The sequence below is a fragment of the Toxorhynchites rutilus genome, chromosome 3 (genome assembly GCF_029784135.1).
Source record: "Toxorhynchites rutilus septentrionalis strain SRP chromosome 3, ASM2978413v1, whole genome shotgun sequence".
NCBI lineage: Eukaryota > Metazoa > Arthropoda > Insecta > Diptera > Culicidae > Toxorhynchites > Toxorhynchites rutilus.
The window spans coordinates 189,413,313-189,434,640 of NC_073746.1; the positions used below are offsets into that span (position 1 = coordinate 189,413,313).

The window sequence follows — 21,328 nt, forward strand, 5'->3', positions numbered from 1 at the left end:
AAAACGTATTCTACGAAGAAATGTTTTGGGATGAATAATTTCTTTCCGTGTATGAAAAGAAACGAAACGAAAGCAATGAATACTGCGACATCGGGTGATATGTTTGTACATGATATTCTTGAATTATAAACATCGTGTTTGTTTTCACATGTCTATGTTTGTGTATCATTGTTCGTGTTGGGGATAGACACTCAACACTAGCGAGAATCATGTTCGAATTCAAACAAAAACATGGAATTTTCACATCACGTGGACATGTGTAAGTGTTTTTCGGAAGACTGATGGACATAATCACTACAGAGCGGACTCGATTATATACAGTTTTTGATTTCTCTTCACTTCATAATCGAATCCTGTATATAATCGAGTCAAAAAAAATATTTTTTTATTCGATTTTTTTTTGCATGTAGTTTTCGTTTTTTTGAATATAAAAGAGGAATTTGATTTTTGATTCATCCCCTTAAAGTTTTCTGACTTTTAACTTTCTCACATAAAGAAAATAAATTTATCCAAATTATCTCAGAAAGTGATAGACGATCAAATTTGATTAAAACAAATCCTTCTACGCATATGTCTGAATTTCAACAATGACAGAGTTACTGAACTTTTTTTTGTTTCGGTCTTTGTTGCCTCAAACTGGCTCTACATTACAAAGTACGATACGGAATACAATTCTGTTGCTTTCATTTGAAAGATGAGAAAATTTAGTACAGGATATAGTAGCGTAACATCTAAATTAGTTGATTTTAATAACATTTTGGAAATGAAAAACTTAAAAGTTAATAATTTTTAATGTGTTATAATTAATTTCATCGTAAAAAATTATATTAAACTAGATTGTTTCTATCAATTAAATTAAAGCTCTCTAACCGCCTTACAATTTGTTCTTTGACACCCAACTTCTATCTTTCCTAATTTGGCTGCAATATCGATATAAACGATTCTTGGTGAAAATTCAAGCAAAATCTTCAAAAATCACGATTTTTACCCCACTGTAAAGTAATAACCACTTAAATTACACATTAACGTTGAAAGTTCACATTTCTTCTTGAAATAAGTCATATTTGAAATTAAAAAAAAATCCAAACTGTATATAATCGAGTCCAAAATTGTATTTAATAGAGTCTCTATATAATTGAGTCCGACCTGTATATAGAAAAAAGTCACAGGAGGGTTGTGTTCGAACCACGACCGCATAGTTGACGTAGGATTCCGTTAGGCTATCTGTTGATTTCAGATATGTTTGAAGAATTACATCGTTAAACTCTTTGATAATGATTTGGTTTTAATGTCTCTGTTAGGGAACACATTGTGGTAGGAACAAAAGTTTCCTCTACTAGTGATTCCCGATAATCGTTCGATTAATCGATTAATCGAATACTTCCTACAGAAATCGATTATTAGTCGAACGAATACTGCGCAACCAATAATCGAAGCGAACGAATAATTTTCGTCGATTAATCGATCCGGAGAAAAAAACGTACGGCCGCTGCAGTTCCATCCTGAACTTCAATTATTATCTTTGACGCTCCCCTGAACTCGTCGAGGAAGCTCAATGCCGTCAACGCGAATTGAGCTTCGATTACGAGTTTAACGTAAAAGATAATAATTGATTATCAGGCGGAATGAACACTTTTTTGATTCTAGATGGCTTTCTAGCAAATGAGAAATATTAGTCTAACTAATTATTCCTCTCAGTGTGACGATTAATCGATTAATCGATTAATTGGGGTGATTAATCGTATCGAATATCAAACTGCTGAAAAGCATTCGATTAGCTGATGAACGATTGATTTCATAAATCGGAGATCACTACCCCCTACTTTCATGTATTTTCAATGTCGATTTCCCCCAGGCAGCTTGGTTTTGATGTCTCTGTTAGGGACCCGCCGCATGTGTCGTCAATTTCGACCAATCAGAAGTGGGTATTTCCGTTAGGATAGGGGCAGAGATTTTTCAATTGTTCGATAGTTAGTTTCATGACATATATTATTTTCTTCAAAACAAAAAATTGTTATGGAGTGCCGAAATCTATTGACGCAAAAAATTCATCAATCCATCAAGAAATGACTGAGAAATGAGCGTTTGAAATTGGACAATTTTCACGATGTGCTCGATTTTCGATTCTCAATTTGTACCCCAATATGTTCCCGAAAAACGTAATCCTACGTCAAAAATCTTGCTCGTAGAGTTCACGTCAAATAATGTTAAAGGTATTTGAAACCCACTCGCGTATCTTATTCCCGCAGGATGGTATATTTAGAAAAGCTCATTATTTCATGGCTGTGGATATGAATAATATAACGATAAGCAGCAACATAATTTGACTTTCACTGCGATTCGTGAACTTGCTTCATAGTATCATTATTTTGATCAGGGTGGAAAATTAAGACGAGGGAACATAATTTGCTTGTTTCTATTATATTTTTCTTTTCCCAGGTATCAAAATAATATGTTAGGTGAAGCGAGGAGACGAATAAATTTCGATTCGATTCTATTCAATGGTTATTATGGCAAGTCTTACGGTGGGTTTAGACTAGTGATACGAGGGTCTCTATTTATATTTCGGGAATTGGCAACACTGATGTCATGTGAGTCCATCTGACGGTTCCATCGTAAAGTTTGACATTTTTGACGATATACGTACTCAGAACATTTTGTCATACGGTCGCTATTTGTTTATTTTATATTTAGTTAAAAGTTTGGTCTCGGCAAAAAAATGGAACTGAATCGTGAACATTTTCGTGCGATGATTTTTTACGACTTTCGACGTGGATTATCACAATAAGAGTGCGTCAATCAACTTAATTTGACTTTTGGCGATGAAGCTCCATCAAAAACCACTGTGTATCGCTGGTATAGTGAATTCAATCGTGGTCGTAGTTCGCTGTCCGACAAGTTTCGTGAAGGTCGTCCAAAATCGACTGTAGTGCCAGAAAACATCGATGCTGTGCACGAAATGATTAAGCAAGATCGTCATGTAACCTATCGTGAGATTGAGGCATCCCTAAGCATTAGTTCCACCAGCATATATGCGATTTTACATGAACACTTAGTTGTGCGAAAATTATGTTCACGTTGGATCCCACATAATTTGACAATCGCTCAAAAAAAAGGCTCGTGTCGATTGGAATAAATGCTTTGAAAATTGGTTTAAGCGCATGCATCGATCATCGTGGCGAGTACTTTGAAAAACAATAAAAATATATTCGCAGCTTAACTATTTGTTTTTGTTCCTATTCCCGAAATATAAATAGTGACCCTCGTATATTCATGTGAAGAAATATGATGAGATTTATAGAAATCGCATCAACCGTTTACACTAGCTTGAATTTATATTATGAATATATTCATGAATTCCTTCATACAATTTGAAGTGATGATAAATGTACAACCCGTATACATATGCATATATTTATTCAGAATTGGGCATTGTCTACCACTTGAATAAACAGCAGTGAAAGGTAATTTCGGATCCGTTAATTAATTTCGACTTTCAGAAGCAATCAGAAGCAAATTAATAGAAAAAGATTTAAAAATGAGCGTTGTTTACATCTACTGACAGCAAACACATTCAATTGCCTATGAGTACGAGTGCAAGAAAGAGAGAATGCGTTGTCCCTCTCTTTTTCGGTGATTTATTCACCTGAAGTAGAACTGCGGTCAACTTCAGTAATTTCTCACCAGTGAGAAATTCACCAGCGTACATATGCTGAATTTATTCTAGTTATATATACCTCGAATAAGCGTATCATATTTATTCTCACCCGTTTACATCTATAGATCTCCCTAATGTAAACCCGCCATTATTCTTTGGAAAATACGCGTGGAAAAAATAGGTGTACATTTGAACGGCGTGCTTCAGAACGTCATTTTATTGGAGTGTATTAGGATTGGGTGATCTTTATAAAATAATCGATTTTCTAAACTACGTAAGGATTGATTAATTGGTTCAATCGATACCAGAGAATCGATCTTTGTCGAATCGCACTCAAAAGATTAATAACATGGACTTCTCAACATTCCAGAATCACTTATATTTATGCTATAAAGATAATAATGACAATTATATATTATACAAATGAATAAAGTTATAAATTATTTTGATTCGGAAAACATTTTAATATTGTGGGATACGGTATTACTTACTTGTAAGATTTCTCCAGAGCTCTGCTAGACTGAGAGCAGCTCGTGTTATTATTTCCATTTGGCACATAACAAGTTTTCTCACTTTTGTCCAGTAAAGTTGAAGCAACCATCAAAGTGATAACACATGGTGCTTTATTTGAGTACGAATATTTGCATTTTTCTCAAACTTCATCATAATTACATAGAATGTGTGTATGCACTGTAGATATACTCTAACTGCCACTTGTTCCAAAAACAATGCTGTTACGAAAATGAATTCAGTTATAATTCTCACACGACAAAACAACCTCACTCAATTTTACAACCACGGAATTTCTTTACTGATACTTGACGATACATTGTCGACAATAATGGGCCGTTCCTTCGAAATATCTTTTTTCAAAAGCTGGGCAAATTTTGACTAAGAAACCACGGTTTAATTTAAAGGACGATCAAAATTTGGTCGACGTAAACTTGACGCATTTCTTTTGGTCTTGCTTTGAGATGCAGAACACCCCTCAGTTTATAGGTATGTGCAGAATGATGCCTCTATTTTTTATTTTATTTTATTAAGCTTGTCCTGTTTGTATGTTTGTATGTTTGTATGTTTGTATGTTTGTATGTTTGTATGTTTGTATGTTTGTATGTTTGTATGTTTGTATGTTTGTATGTTTGTATGTTTGTATGTTTGTATGTTTGTATGTTTGTATGTTTGTATGTTTGTATGTTTGTATGTTTGTATGTTTGTATGTTTGTATGTTTGTATGTTTGTATGTTTGTATGTTTGTATGTTTGTATGTTTGTATGTTTGTATGTTTGTATGTTTGTATGTTTGTATGTTTGTATGTTTGTATGTTTGTATGTTTGTATGTTTGTATGTTTGTATGTTTGTATGTTTGTATGTTTGTATGTTTGTATGTTTGTATGTTTGTATGTTTGTATGTTTGTATGTTTGTATGTTTGTATGTTTGTATGTTTGTATGTTTGTATGTTTGTATATTTGTATGTTTGTATATTTGTATGTTGGTATGTTTGTAACATGTCTGTAGCGCTATCCCACATATTAATAGAAATTGGCCCCCTTCTTGTTGACCGATTATTTTGAAATTTGGAACACACCCTTATTTTTTCCGTCACTTTAATACTGCGTATTTCATGATCTTGAAATTCCAAGATGGCGGCCTCTACAAAATGGCGGATTACATATTTTCTCAAAACCTCAATATGGGTTTTTCCAGAACCCCATCAATATGGGTATCAAATGGAAGGGCTTGACTAGTAGAATACAGTTGTTTATGAAAAGTGCAAATCCAAAATGGCCGCCGCCACAAAATGGCATCATACAGGTTGGACTCGATTATATATAGTCGACCATTATTTTTCAACAATTATTTTCAAATCCTATACATAATCGAATCTCAAGAAAACTATTTTTTCATTAATGTTTGAATGTCGAACATTAATAGAAAAATAGCTTTTTTGTGATTCGATTATGTATTGGATCTCTGGGATAGGTACCATGTATTCCTGCAATTCCCTCAATGTCAGTATTAAATGAAATGGTTTGACTAATAGAATATAGTACATTATAAAAATATTCAGAGGAAAATTAGGTAAGAAATAAAAAGATAAAAAAAGTTGAATGGTTTTATTATAGAGAAATATGCTAATGATACAAATAATGTACTAAAAACTAGAAAATAAAATAAATCAAAAAACTTTTTAAGTCAAACGGTTCCTTTGTGATTAAACATAATAATAACACAGATAATGTACTAAAACCTAGAAAATAATTAGGCAAATAGCAGTTAGCAGCTATCATACCCCTTCCTTCATTCATCAATGACATTGATGAGATATCCATTAGGGGAAGTGGGGGCATAGTGGTCACCCTAAGGAATATGCCCATTTCCAGTGTCCACATACCGATTCAATTCCCGTTTCTCGAAGAATATCATTGCTCAACTCATTGTTCTTCAAGTTAAAAAACGGCTCTTACTATAAAAAATTAAAATAGTACACTTTTCATCATTAAAAAAAAAGGTGAAAAATCGAAATTTTCTTTTTGCTTGGAGGTAAAGTGGTCACCTAGTGGGGGCAAAGTGGTCACTCGCACATATCATGCTAAATGGGATGAAATTATGAATTTATATCATATTTGATATAGTAGGTACATGTATGAAATAAGCTTGCCCTATTCACCTAGAGTCTCAATTTAAATTTTTTTCATGCATACAATAACGTTGTAAGAAACACATAACGTTTTGCGTAATGAGGCTTCGTTTAGTTGGAGTGGCATATTTATCCAGGGTCAAAGTCACAAAAGAATCTTCTTCAAGAGCAGAACGTGATGCGGTATATCAGCTTTAGCAACCAGAACATTGTAAGTCGTTATTTACCTTGCCCCAAAACATCAAATTAATTTCTATGCTAATTAATCGCTGAAATTAAACAAAATATCTCTTCACCTCTCCTAGAATATGTGAACAGTCGTCCAAACTGATGATTTTTCCAATATATCAGATTGAATAAACTGAATTTCACGAGAAATTCCTTAGATCCATACGCACAGAACTACGGCCGAATGGCTATCCAGAGAGCAATTTCTGTTTTTATTTGTATTTTGACATGCGACAGCTCTACTAAAGTACAGGGTGACTCAAAAGTCATTAAATTCTTCAAACATAAGGTGGCTATCAATACGCACAAGGCGTCTTCCTACAACGCCAAGAAGACGTTGGCGTACCTGGAGGAAAAACAGATACCGTACGTACCCAAGGAACGGAACCCGACCAGCTTGCCCCAGTACCGTCCGATCGAGGATTTTTTCGGCTCCTCCAGTGCTCTGGTGGACGAGAATAATTGGCGGGCTACGGACACCTAGCAGCTGACCACGAGGAATGACCCGGAATTGCATCCAGAAGATGGATGTCAGTGCCGTCCAGCGCTCAAATCAAAGTTTCGAAAACGAAAGCGTTACGCCGGAGACCGAGATTTTGAGCGTTAATAGCTCCTAAACAACTGAACGAAATGTTATGATAAACACTTCATTCGAAAGATAAAATGTCTACGCGTTCTATACTTGTTACTTTTTGATCCAAAAACTTGTTTCAATAGTCTTAAAATTGCTTTCAAAACAGGCTATTGAAATCACCAATCGGTTTATAAGCGAGCGCCGCTCGGAAATCCACTAAGTTCTAATTGAACAGCGATTGGAGCATGTTGTCGCTGTTGTGGTGAAGCTCTTCGTTTATCATGAAAGCGCGGATGAACGGTGTCACCAAGAGCCTGTTTGTGCACCCTAGGCCAGAAGGGAATCCATCAGGAGGAGAGTGATGCCACAAACGGTTCCCCGGGAAGACATCGCTACACACACATACACGCGCGGAATTCTTACCGTTTGGATGCCATTCAGCATCGAGAAAGTTCCGGAAAGATCTAATCATTTCTGGAAAATAATCTGCCAGTTCCTCTGGGAATTTAAAAATACATTCATGTGAAAGAGTTTATTTGAATGTTTTCTATCCATGTAACACTGTGACCAAATACATTTAGTTTTATGGTTATTAACAGCAATTTATAGCAATTAACAGGATAGCTTCTGAAGATTATTCTTCCCCATCAGTAGGATATTTCCGTATCCAATATTGTATGCGCCCGCAATCGATTATTGCTCAGTCGCCGAAAGTTCCGAGCTCAGAGAGTTCATTCCCCTCTAGTTTGCCTTCCAAATTGCCATCGTAAACCACTCCTTCTCTCGATTCAATCACACACAAAAAGCATACTTAAGCGATATTCTGGTGGTGAGACAAATTCATTTTTCGTGAGGACATCGACAAGACAACATCGTTGCCTAACGTGTTGGACGAGGTGGACGGCGAAGGATCGACACATACACGCGCGGAATTCTTTCCGTTTGGATGCCATTCAGCATCGAGAAAGTTCCGGAAAGATCTAATCATTGCTGGAAAATAATCTGCCAGTTCCTCTGGGAATTCAAAAATACATTCATGTGAAAGAGTTTATTTGAATGTTTTCTATCCATGTAACACTGTGACCAAATATGTTTCAATCAAGTGCTATTAACAGGTGGTTATCGAGTTAGTATTAACCACTGGTGGGCTTCCAGTATCGAGGAAAATGTGGAAATATCTAATCGTTACTGAAAATAATCTGCCAGTTCCTCTGGGAATTTAAAAATAAAATCATGTGAAAAAGTTTATTTGAATGTTTTCTATCCATGTAACAATGTGACCAAATATGTTTCAAGCAAGTACTATTAACAGGTGGTTATCGAGTTAGTATTAACCTGAGAGAGAGGAGCCAGCTCGCGTTTGTTGTGATCGCCCTTATGTCAGCGCGAACCAGTCACGGTGAACCAAGGGGAAGTATTGGAATATGTAGAAAATTTTAACATGATATTTTTTCGCAAGACATTTTATAAGAAAATAATGTTGACGTCGGACTACATCTTTCATTTCTATACCGGGGTGTAAGTTCAAAGCTTCGAGAACGAGAGTGTTACATTGGAGAAACAGAATTTTGAGCAATAATACCTGCCGGTTGAAAGAAATGGTATGATAACCGCTTCATTCGAAAGAAAAAATATCTACGTGTTATATGTGTGTTACTTATTGATCCAAAAATTTGTTTCCAAAGCTCAAAAATTGCTTTGAAAGCAAGCTATTGAAATCACAAAAATCTGTATATAAGCAGGTAGCAGCTCCGAAATCCTGATGAATGGAGTCACCACCAAGAGCATGTTTGTGCAAATGAAGGGCACTGGAGCATCGTGTTCGTTCAAGCAAGGCCAAAAAGGAGTTTTCCAAAAAGGGTTTTCAGCAAATCAAATCCAGTTCTTTTCAGAAAGAGTATATCAAATACTGCGCTCAAATACATTCTTTTCGTAATTTCTTCGATCAAGTGCGATCAACGTAAAATTACATCTTTCGAGAACTTATAAGGGGTACAATGAATCTTGAGAAAAACAAACGGGAAGTGGGTATTGTGAGGAAGGGCAGAGTGCTTATTAAGAATGCAGACACAGCATCATTTTGATGGAACCTATTCTTATTTCCATCGGACACAAACAAAATTCCCTCAAAATGCACCTGGGAGAAATCAATGTTGACTCTTTTCATTGGGAGATTAGCGCTTATTTTGTATATTCCACATACGCTGCATATTCAAATTGTATCGGAGAATATACAATTATGGCTCACATTGCAAAAATCGATTCACCGAGCTTGCAGCAATAAATCAAACTGGAACCAGTTAAAGAATGAAAGAATTCACGAAAATTGAATGAACGATCGGAAAAAGTCACAAATGAGCGCAAAACACCCATTAATTCACACAAGAACTCCACCGGTAAGCAAATCATAAAAATCATTTTACTTCTTATTTCGGATATTTTTTAGAAATCATCGAAATAGTTCTTTTAGACAACTATATCGGAATTATCAAAAGTAAAAAAAAAACTTGTTCGAATGAGCCGATGCTGCTGGAAGTCATGATGTGGGCTGACCTGGTACATATTTTATTATTTCCTGATCATGTAAGTGCTCAAATTTTTATCCCCCATATATTCCTGTTAGGCGTAGTCCTAAGTCAAAAATAAAATCGCGGATAAAAACGCACAAATGATCTCACAAACAAAAGTTCACGTCAAGTTTCAACACTTTTCTTATAAATGAATGACAACAACTTGCTTGATTGAAATTGTCCGATTTGAATTTTCTTGATGAGAATTCGTAAAAAGAATAAGAAGAAAACAAACTATCTGTCATTCAGCTGGCTCCTCTCTCTCAGGTATTAACCACTGGTTGGCTTCCAGTATAGAGGAAAATGTGGAAATATCTAATCGTTGCTGGAAAATAAACTGCCAGTTCCCCTTGGAATTGAAAATTACATTCAAGCGAAAGAGTTTATTTTAATGTTTTCTATCCATAAAATATCCATATAATACATTTGGGCTTGTGATTTGTCAATCAAGTACAGTTAGCATGTTAGCTTCTGAAGATTATTCTTCAGAACAAGGTTTTTCGTATCCTATATTGGATGCATAAAACCTTGTGCCTCCAACGTAACGCTCTCGTTTTCGAAGTCCCCCAAATATTCATTTTTTCATTCATTCAGAATGGATTTAGATTCAACTTCAAACAAATGATCTCTAAATCAACGATAGTCCTACCTCACCCTTGCGGTTATACCATAGATATAACCCACTTCCTGTTTTTTTTTTTTGAAGAGCAACCGTTATGTTTTCAATAAAAAATACTGAATTGGTTGAAATATTTTTTTTCACTATATCACTATAGAAATTCTCATTTTTTATCGAACACCCGTGAAAACACCCATTACTTGTACACATTGTTAAGAAATTATAATATGTTGGCTAAACAATGTATGTTAATGCTTAACTTAAAGACAAATGTAGTGTCGATTGTCGCATGGTGCACCCGTGGCCGAGTGGTTAGCGTCTCACATTATCATGCCGGGTGTTTGGGTCCGATTCCCATTCTGGCCGGGGGATTTTTTCGTCAAAGAATTTTTTTTCGAGTTGCACTGTGGTCACGCGTATTCTAGAGCTTGCCACTCGGAATACATTCAAGGCGTGTTATTTGGCTTGAGAAATCTCAATTAAGTAATAATAAATTACGCTATTTTTTTGACGTAGAACTACGTCTAACCGGAAGATATCGGGGGTGAAATGGAAATCTAGGCACTGAACAAGTAGGAAAAAATGCAAGATTTGGAACGCTTATAACTCGAGCATTTCTCAATAGATCGCAAAGGTTTTTGCATCAATTGATAGGAAATATATCTACGCATCTATCATAACGAATAACATTTCATTTTTCTTGAGATAAATAATTGAATAATTGTGAAATATCAAGCATTGTCCAAATGCACTATGTGCCCATTTTTGATTGGTCCATTTTGTGCTCCTCAAATCGTACCGAATAAAACGGGCAACCAGAGCAGCAGCGAAATAGAACGAAGCACGATTGGCAAGGAAAAAGAAAAAAAATGAACGAAACATTGGTCGCAGTCTCACACATGCGTAATTCTCGAGGCAGCCAGTCTGCTTAAAAATCCCCGCTCCGCTGCCGTAACGATCATTCTCATTCAAACCGTACACCACATCGGTTCGCATCACAACACATCAACAAACCAACCCAAGCAGCGATGTCTGGACATGGCAAAGGAGGAAAAGTGAAGGGAAAGGCAAAATCCCGCTCGAACCGTGTTTAGTTTCGGCCGCCGAAGTGATCGAGTTAGTTGGCAAAGCTGCTCGCGACGATAAGAAAAACTGCATTCGGATCAGAACACATTCGGAGGACATCAAGACAACAACAGGCAGTTGCAGCGAGTGGCGAGTGGCAAACGCAATCGCAAAAAGGCAGTTGGCAGCATAAGAAAAAAGTTTGTTCTTTTTACAATCTGCTTTGGTGGCAAATCCAGAACAAGGCGGCATCGAGGGCGTTCGAAATGGTTTTTTTCAAAACCACGAGTACAAAGTTTTCTAAATTGGAACCATTCCATAAAACAAGGCGCTTATCAGGGCCATTAAACCTTTCAAAAAAAGAGTTTACGAAATACAGTTCAATGCTTTCTAAAATAATATCCAAAATAATAATAAAACACAAATTGATTTTTTTCATAATTTGTTTGCCAGGATCTGATGCGTATGTGAATTTGGCAGTTGTTCTGAGCTTATTGATACTTGGGGACTTTCCTGATTATTCAATTTTCACCAATTCTTAAATTGTTTCCAGATTGAAAGTACAGCGATTTACAATTAGTTCGACATTTAGCTAATTGGACGGACATGTAATGCGACATATTTAGTTGAACATTTTTGTAAACATAGAGTTCGGGGTCCAAATTATGACCCCACATTGAAAGTCGACACTGTATCACTGTCATCGCAAATGATCAATTACAGGTTAAAATCGCCTCCAATGCGACACTGAGTGGTGCTTCGGCACGTCGCATTGAATGTAATTTACTGTAAAACAAGTCACAAAGCTGGATGGGAAGAAATTTTCCAACTGTGAAAGCTGTGGCGAGTGGCAACAAATCGCTAAACAGGAAGGTTTAGCCGAACAAGATGGGGATATCGAGTGATAACAAAACAATAAACACTTTAAATAATTTTGTGATCCTGAAAAGGACCCTTTTTAGCCCGTATGTGAATCCAACGAGCGAACAAATCGTAATGAATGTATTTTTTTGCCATCGCTGCCTTTAAACGCTCATTCGTTCGTCTGGTTGGACTCGCCCCTTTGGCTGAGTCTGCCGATTTGTCTCTATCCTGTGAGTGTGTACCGCTAGAGTACAAAAGGCGCGGATCCGCTGAAAAATATATCATTCTCTTTCAAACCGTAAATCAGTGTGGTTGTATGGCATCGTTTCACATCACATCGCATCAACGGATTGGTGCCGGAGCACCAGTATACCTAATAGCGGTTATAGAATTTCGGCCGCCGGAGTGCTCGAGTTGACTTGCAAAGCTGCTCACGACAATAAGAAAACCCGCCTACAGAACAGAGCACATTCGGTTCGGAGGCAACAACTAGTTTCAGCGAGTGGCAAACGCAATCGCAAAACGGCAGCAGGTAGATGAAGGAAAAAGTTTGTTTATACAGACTGCTTTGGTGGCAAAACCAGCCACCGTAAAACACCGCGCTTTTCAGGGCCATTAAACCATTCAAAGAAGAGTTATTAAAAGTTATTCACAATACCAATGCATTCTAAAGTGACATAATATGACATATAATATAAACTGATTTATTTTGTTTATGCTTGTTCTTGAACTTATTGATGGTTGGGGTCTTTTAAATTGATCATTCAGTTTTCACAAACCCATGCTTGGTTTCCGAATTAAAAGTGGCTTCAAATTACAACACATTGTATGCAGGATGGCATTAACGAATTTTCTCGGTAGCAAGAACTGCTTTCTTTGGTTGATAACTGATGTTGAAAATTGACTGACGTTACATCTGCATTGTATAGAAAATTAACTAAGGATCAACATGATGAGCTATGTTTTTCCTGCTGCTCTGTTCTTATTTTAAAGGACTTTAATCCGAAGGTCATCCGTCCCTGTATTTACTGTTGGTTTTTCAGAACGCTTCTAGCTCGTTTATTTCTCGACAGATCGTAGAGTTCGTCTCCAAAACCTCAGTTCTTTTTCATTTTTATTTACTCTGTTTGCGGAGACTACAAATCTTACAATTCATTCGTCTCCGAAACCACAGTTTAAGGTACGATAATATGCTCAATAGTGAAATATATGATAGTGAATGAGCTGATAACCACCGATGCATTTCCTATCACAGCCATCATTTTGATTGTACGATATGTGCATACGCCGAAAGATGTCCGGCGTTGAACATTTAATAAGTACAAAGCCTTCAGAAAAAAACAAGAATCAAGTTTGTAAAAAAAACGCAAAAACACAACACCAAAGGTTCTTTTCAGAACCCCCAACATGTTCATGAACAGTAAACAGTAAACTAATCCATTTTTCAGGTAGATAGGTAGGTATTCACGTAGGAGAAGAAAATAAAAATATATATTCGAAATATATATTTAGCAAAAGCTGTCCCCTTTGTATAGTCCTACGTCACTCCGGTTATGTCCCTGACATTACCCACCCGTCTTTTTTTTTCTTTCTTTATTAAAGAGATTTTCAGCCAAAGGCTGGTTCATCCCTAAGGATGATGCTAGTTAATGCATACGTTGAGACGGAAAAAGTTCCACAGGGAACATTAACGCCATTCGATTCATCAAAATACGGCAACAATATCCACTTACGGCCAATCCATGCCAGAGCGAATTAGTGGTTGTCACATTTTCGTTAAAATTGGTTGTTTTGTTCCTTATCGCAAAATATTAGACTCGTTTTTTTTTCATGCCCATTTTCATTTTAGGATGGTCCGTTTTTTTTTCTCTTTTTTCCAAAAATGCCTTTTTTTTAATTCATAACTTTTAAATTACTGAACCGATTCAGATGATTGACATATCGAACTCATGTATCTCATAAATTAATTATAATAAATTATAATAAAATAAAATCGAAATTGATTCAAGTCTCGACGTATAACACGATAGTCTAGGACTAGGAATTATAATGAGTATTGACCCCATTGCAGTCATTTGTCTGCTTTCAGCCACCACAGCAAAGAATCATACTAATCTTATACTTTATTTAACCATTTATCAGTTTACAGTTTTTCTTAACGAATCTCAATGTCTAATGAACCTGTTCACGAATTAATATGGAGCCTCTAAGGATGATAGATGACGGTACACAGTATAAACAAAAGATTATTAGCGTGGAAAGATGATATGATAGTCACGATGCTAAGTAGCTACGATATATCGGATACAGCAGCTATAAAAAAAATGGATGGAACGAGGCAGCACCAACTATGTTAGCTACATTTTATTATAAATACATATATGAAAAAAAGTGGAGAAAATTGATTTTTCGGACCACCTTAAACATTTTTCTTGAACCCTATAAACTTTCCTAAAGGAACATCATCCTTTCAACATATTATCCTCTGTGATGCCGTTGTGGCTGACGATTAGCCTTAGTGATCAATGCAGATCGGTGTGCATCGAAAGTGAGCTTATGGTCGAGAACAACGCCCAAGTCGTTAACCTGACTGACTCTCTCTAAAATGAAATTGTCGATCGTGTAGTTGAATATAATTGGCTGTTTTTCGGTAAAAGCTCATGATCCACACTTGGCGATCCTTAAGGTTAGTTTATTCAAGTGGCACCAACTGACGAACTGATCAAGCAAGCCTTGTAGTCGACGACAATTCTCAAGAGTTTTGATAGCAAAATAAATCTTAAAGTCGTAGATCGTAGATCGACACACAGCCGGATAGCATAAGGAACACATCATTGTAGAATATCGCGAACAGCAGTGGTCCTAGATTACTGTTTTGTGGAACTCCCGAACGAACAGCAAACGGAGACGAAGTGTGATATTGGAGCTAAACACGGAGCATTCTTCCAGAAAGGTATGACCTCATCCAGTTGATGAATCCATCAGAAGCATCAAGACGGGATATCTTTCTCAGCAGGATGCAGTGGTCAATCGGTCGAAAGCGGCTTTTATGTCGGTGTAAATAACATCAACCTGAGCACGTTCTTCTAGGTGGTTGACACAGAACGATGGGAACTCGAGAAGATTGGTGATTTTCATCGAAAAATCATCTTCAGCGACGAGGCTCATTTCTGGCTGAATGGCTTCGTCAATAAGCAAAATATGCGTTATTAGTCAGGCAGCAGTCCACACGCACTCCATGAGTCACCATTGCATTCCGAAAAAAATAAGGTTTGGTATTGTTTGTGGTCCGGCGGCATCATTGGGGCATACTTCTTCCGTGATGATCAAGACCAGCACGTTACTGTGAATGGGAATCGCTACCGCTCAATGATAACCGAATATTTTGGTTCGAATTGGATGATATGGACTTGAACAATATGTGGTTTCAACAGGACGGCGCCACAATCAACACAGCGAATTTAACAATCGATTTATTGAAAACCAAGTTTGGTGAACATGTTATCTCACGAAATGGCCCAGTCAATTGGGCCCCTCGGTCGTGCGATTTGACGTCGTTAGACTATTTCCTGTGGGGCTATGTCAAGTCTATGGTCTATGCCAACAAGCCAGCGACGATTGATGAACTTCGTACGAATATCGAACGTGAAATTGCAGCAGTATCGGCCGATTTATGATTGAAAACCGTCGACTTCAGCAAGCGTGCCCGTGGTGGCCAAAACCAACCTCCGTAGCGCTCTTATCGAAAAACCCGATATGTATTAGCAGTTGAGATTTCTATGCTTAATAACACGCCTTGATGGTATTCTGAGTGGCAAGCTCAAGAAGTGACGTGTAACAATTCATGTCGGAAAAATTTTCTTTTGACGAAAAAATCTAGAACAGACTTCAAACCCGAAACTCCTGGCATAATAACGACGATGCTATCTACTCGTGCACGGGAGCCACTACAACTATTCTGCATCCAACCCAAATATTCGTTTGTTAATTTCCTGTGAAAACATAACACGTCACAAACCTATAGTTCGAGTGATGCTCGCTTTGAAGACATTTCATATCTCATAATTTTATGTGAACAACCCCAATCTGAATTCGTGTCTTGTAATTTATTTCTCAAAATTTCGCTAATGAATATAACCCATATCGCTACTGCTTGTTTCTCTTGTTAGTAGCATATCTGAAGTATGATACTATCATCGCTATACAGGAGATGTTAATTGGCTAATTAAAACACAATATTCACATTTCGCATAATACCCACAATCACAATAACAAAGAATAATCATACGTATCGCTGTCGCATCAAAAATACTGAAATAAATTCAGTCATATCACGAAATAATGGTTCTGAATCACAACAACTACTTGAACAACACATTCGCATGAATCCTATATCATATGATAATTACTAAACAAATTCACGATTCATACGACATGATTATAATACACCCTTCGTAATACGAAACATTTATACACCGAGTCAGAGCTCGTCCACACCGCTTCCGACCCAAAGTTGAACTGATTTGAGCATCTATTTTTTGTTGTTGAGGGTGGAGGATGTCACTATCGTGAATCTGCCATACTGCCACATAAAATATATTAATACGATCAACCGGCAACAAGTAGCTTTGAAGAGAGCAGAGACTTCGGGGGTGGAAATCTCACGCTCAAGCTGTTTTTCTTTAACTTTATATTAAAGTGCTCAACAGAGAATTTTGCAGAAGAGAGTAGTAATCTCATACTTGCATTTACGGCGTGTTCCGTAAGCGCAATGTTTACAATTATTGTATCGAGCTTTGAAGAAAGATTCATTACACTAATAATCTTTTTTTATTTGTTCGTTGGCCCGGCAAACGTTGCTCTACCATATAAATTATTTCTAGTAAATATGTTGGTTGTGAAATAAAAATAATTATTTTAGGAGTGTTGAAATGTTTTAACGTTCAACAAAATTGATAGAATGGAATAGATAAGAAAGAACGAATGAAACGATTCGAACGAAAGTGAATTGTAAATGCAAACCGTTGCTGTTTTTAAATCAATGTATTTCATTACATTGATCACATTACATTACTGAAGTGTTTGATCTCTTAAAAGATAAAAGTAAAGTGAAAAAGTTATATATTTTAGTCGTAAAATAGAAAAAAGAAATAAAGAAATTCAATATTATTGCATGAACATTCATTTTTTTGCTCTGCAGAGGCGAATGAATATGAATATACTACCCAACGATGAATATACAAATGACACAAATTTTTGCATAACTCGAAAGCTAATCAAGCACAATTTGGGATGTGAGGGTTTTTGGGTATGAGAAATGTTTCAATAATGGTCCCATAAAAATATTACACATATTTCAACCAAAAATATTCCAGCCAAACGTGACAATTGAAAATTTTCGGAAAACTCTGAAGGAAAAAGGAAAAATTAAATTGGTACAAAAATTAGAGCGTGGTGACCATGGAATGCATCGGGCATACGTCGATTGGGTGAACGAATAACAGCAGCAAAATGCTGAATTTTCGCATCAAATTTTCTTCAGCGATGAGGCACATTTCGAGCTCGAGCACCCAAAATTTCCGTATATGGGGAAAATCCACACGTGATTGTTGAGAGGCCATTGCATCCGCCAAAAGTCACTGTTTGGTGCGCATTATGGTCTGGTGGAGTCATCGGGCAGTATTTCTTTGAAAATGAGGACGGCGAGACGGTAATTGTGAATGGTGAGCGCTATGGCCGCATGTTAACCGATTTTTTTGCCACAAATTGAAGATATGGATACGGATGACATGTGGTTTCAGCAGGACGGCGCCACGTGCCACACAACACGACCGAACATGGCCATATTGCGAACGAAATTTGAGGGACGCATAATTTCGCGTTTTGGTGATCCCAATTGGCCGTCCAGATCATGCGATTTGAACCCGCTAGACTTTTTTTGTGGGGTTATGCGAAAGACCGTGTCTATGCCAACTCTCCGCAAACTCTTGAACATTTGAAAGACAACATTCGTGAAGTTATGACCGAGATACCGCCCCATATGTGCCGAAAAGTCATCGAAAATTACCTGTTCCGGATCAAGGTGTGCGAGGAAGCCCTAGGAAGACATTTGAATGATGTTGTTTTTCTCACATAATGGCATAAACCAAACTTCAATTTGAAATAAAAGTTTCATCGAAATTCGAATTCTAAGTGTGTTTTATTTCAATTTACTTTCGGAATTTAAAGTTGGAAAACCGTGTAGTAAAAAAAAAGGGTGGGTAATGTCGGGGACATAACCGGACTATACAAAGGGGACAGCTTTTGTTAAATATATATTATAAATATATTGGTTTATTTTCTTCTCCTACGTGAATACCTACCTATCTACCTGAAAAATGGATTAGTTTATTGTTTACTCTATATGAATATGTTTTTTTTTCTTTTTTTTTTATCCAAAATATATATTTGGCTCATATGGAGTCAACCTGATGGGGCCGGGAGTTCAATATTTCGACAATGTTTGCCTTATAACTATGTTAGTAATATGTAATCGATTACTCGCGGTTGGGTCGAGGTTAGTATTACAAGTGTTTTCGTAATTGTGATGTTGCTGTCTCCAATGCTCTGTACCTGTGCCCGACACGGGATACTTCCTTTTGGGATGCAGCTGACCATTAATCAGCAACGCCCCCTAGTCTGTACCCCATATCTAGCGTGGTGCGTCTTCTCGACTCGAGGAATCCAGGATAGAATGGTCACTAGCCGGCGCAAACATCAGCTCGTGTATATCCGATTGTCTGCCTTTTGCTCTCAGTGCTCTAGAGAGCTGAGAGCGAGCAGCATGGAACCGGATACACGACCAGACAACATGCTCGATGTCGTGGTAGCCATCGCCACAATCACAAAAATTGTTTGCTGCGAGCCCAATGCGATAGAGATGCGCGTTTAGGTTGTAGTGATTGGACATAAGCCGAGATATCACGCGAATGAAATCACGACCTACATTCAATCCCTTAAACCAAGCTTTCGTCGAAACCTTAGGAATAATCGTGTGTAACCAGCGACCGAACTCATCTTCACTCCACATGCGCTGCCAACTAACGAGTGTGTCCTGACGAGGAATGTGAAAAAATTCATTATAGGCAATTTGCCTTTCAAAAAGTGTGCCTTCTGAAGCGCCCACCTTAGCTAGCGAGTCCGCTTTCTCATTCCCCGGAATCGAGCAATGAGAGGGAACCCATGCTAAGGTAATCTTGAATAATTTTTCGACCAAAACACTCAATAGATGTCTTATTCTTGTTAGGAAATAAGATGAGCGTTTATCAACTTTCATTGAACGAATTGCCTCTATTGAGCTGAGACTGTCTGAAAAAATAAAATAATGGTCGATGGGCAGTGTTTCAATGATCCCTAGTGCGTAGTATATCGCACCCAGTTCAGCATGAATATGTTGATGGTTCTGAAAAGAACCTTTGGTGTTGTGTTTTTGTTATCACTCGATATTCCCATCTTGTTCGGTTAAACCTTCCTGTTTAGCTATTGCGTTTGCCACTCGCCACAGCTTTCACAGTTGGAAAATTTCTTCCCATCCAGCTTGTGACATGTTGTTCAGTAAATTACATTTAATGCGACGTGCCGGAGAAACACTTTGCCACTCACTGAAACTAATTGTTGCCTTGATGAGCGCCGAACCGAAGCTGCTCTGTTCTTGATGCGGGTTTTCTGATTGTCGTAAGCAGCTTTGCAAGCCAGCTCGAGCACTCCGACGGCCGAAACTCTATAATCGCTGTTAGGTATACTGGTGCTTCGGCACCAATCCGTTCGGCCTAGTTACCCTTGCGGAGCAATCAGTGAATGCGACCAACAGGGAACTGGAGACCTGCACGGTTCGAGTGAGACTTTGCCTTTCCCTTAACTTGTCCTCCTTTGTTACGTCCACGATGCCGATACCGTACCACCACACGGGTTTACGGTTTGAAAGAAAATAAGATATTTTTTGGGGTCCGCGTGTTTTATACTCTAGCGGTACACACTCACAGGATAGAGAAAAATCGGCAGACTCAGCCAGAGGGGCGAGTCCAACGAGACGAACGAATTGAACGTTAAAAGGGAGCGATGGCAAAAAAATACATTCATTACGATTTGTTCGCTCGTTGGATTCACATGCAGGCTAAAAAGACGGGTGGGTAATGTCGGGGACATAACCGGAGTGACGTAGGACTATACAAAGGGGATAGCTTTTGCTATATATATATTTTAAATATTTTGTTTTATTTTCTTCTCCTACGTGAATACCTACCTATTAACCTGAAAAATGCATTAGTTTATTGTTAACTCTTTATGAACATGTTTTTTTTTTATAAATTCGTTTATTTTTACAGGCTCAGTTACATAAGTTTAAAGGAGCCGAAATCTTAAATATATTTTTAAAACTATATATATATGAACAATTTTCTTAAATCTATGGTTAGTAATGTGGGAAACCGATTACTCGCGGTGGACTCGAGATTAAAAGGGTGACATATTTTTCTCAGGAAAAGGATGGGGTATAAGAAAATTATTACAATGTTGATAATCACACACACTCAATTCTTAAATCTATTCGTACATCTGTTGTGAATTTACATTTCATTCTCCTGTTTATAGCAAGCGGACCAATTACTCACAAAGGAAGAAATGGAGGGTATAAGGATATAAGGATAGTCACACACGAACATCGATAGATTTAAGGAAAACATATATTTGGGACATGTAATCAAGGTCGAACCGAGCCAACACATCTCTCACCGGCACATTAGGCTGCCTTCCTCTAGCCCGAAGGGAGTTCTCTAAATTCGATCTGGCAACAAGATACACCTCACACGACCAAACAACGTGTTCGATGTCGTGGTAACCTCGGCCACAAACGCAGATATTGCTGCCGGCCAGATTGAAACGAAAGAGTAGCGCGTCTAACGAACAGTGATTGGACATGAGTCGGGAGAAGGTGCGAATAAAGTCCCGACTCAAGTCCAGACTTTTGAACCATGGTTTGAGGCTAACCTTAGGGATAATCGAGTGAAGCCACCGGCCCAATTCATCTTCGTTCCATTTGCGTTGCCAGTTAGCGATGGTATTTTTACGGAC

At 37.5% G+C, this 21,328-nt stretch overlaps 1 protein-coding gene across 8 annotated transcripts in view; it reads right to left on the bottom strand.

Annotated features, from left to right (window-relative positions):
* Positions 1 to 21,328, bottom strand: part of LOC129775344 (probable 3',5'-cyclic phosphodiesterase pde-5) — an 85,699-nt gene that overhangs the window by 14,785 nt on the left and 49,586 nt on the right. The window contains exons 1-2 of one of the 8 annotated variants that reach the window (XM_055780003.1): positions 16,652 to 16,733; positions 4,150 to 4,389 (exon numbers count right to left, since the gene is read on the bottom strand). The exons of 1 other annotated variant lie outside the window; for it this stretch is intronic. In XM_055780003.1, coding sequence (XP_055635978.1) covers positions 4,150 to 4,216 — 67 coding nt within the window. In that variant the 5' untranslated portion in view covers positions 4,217 to 4,389; positions 16,652 to 16,733. Of the gene's footprint in view, positions 1 to 4,149; positions 4,390 to 16,477; positions 16,762 to 21,328 lie in introns of those variants that run through there. 6 more of the 8 variants (XM_055780004.1, XM_055780001.1, XM_055780000.1 and 3 more) reach the window with 6 other exon arrangements.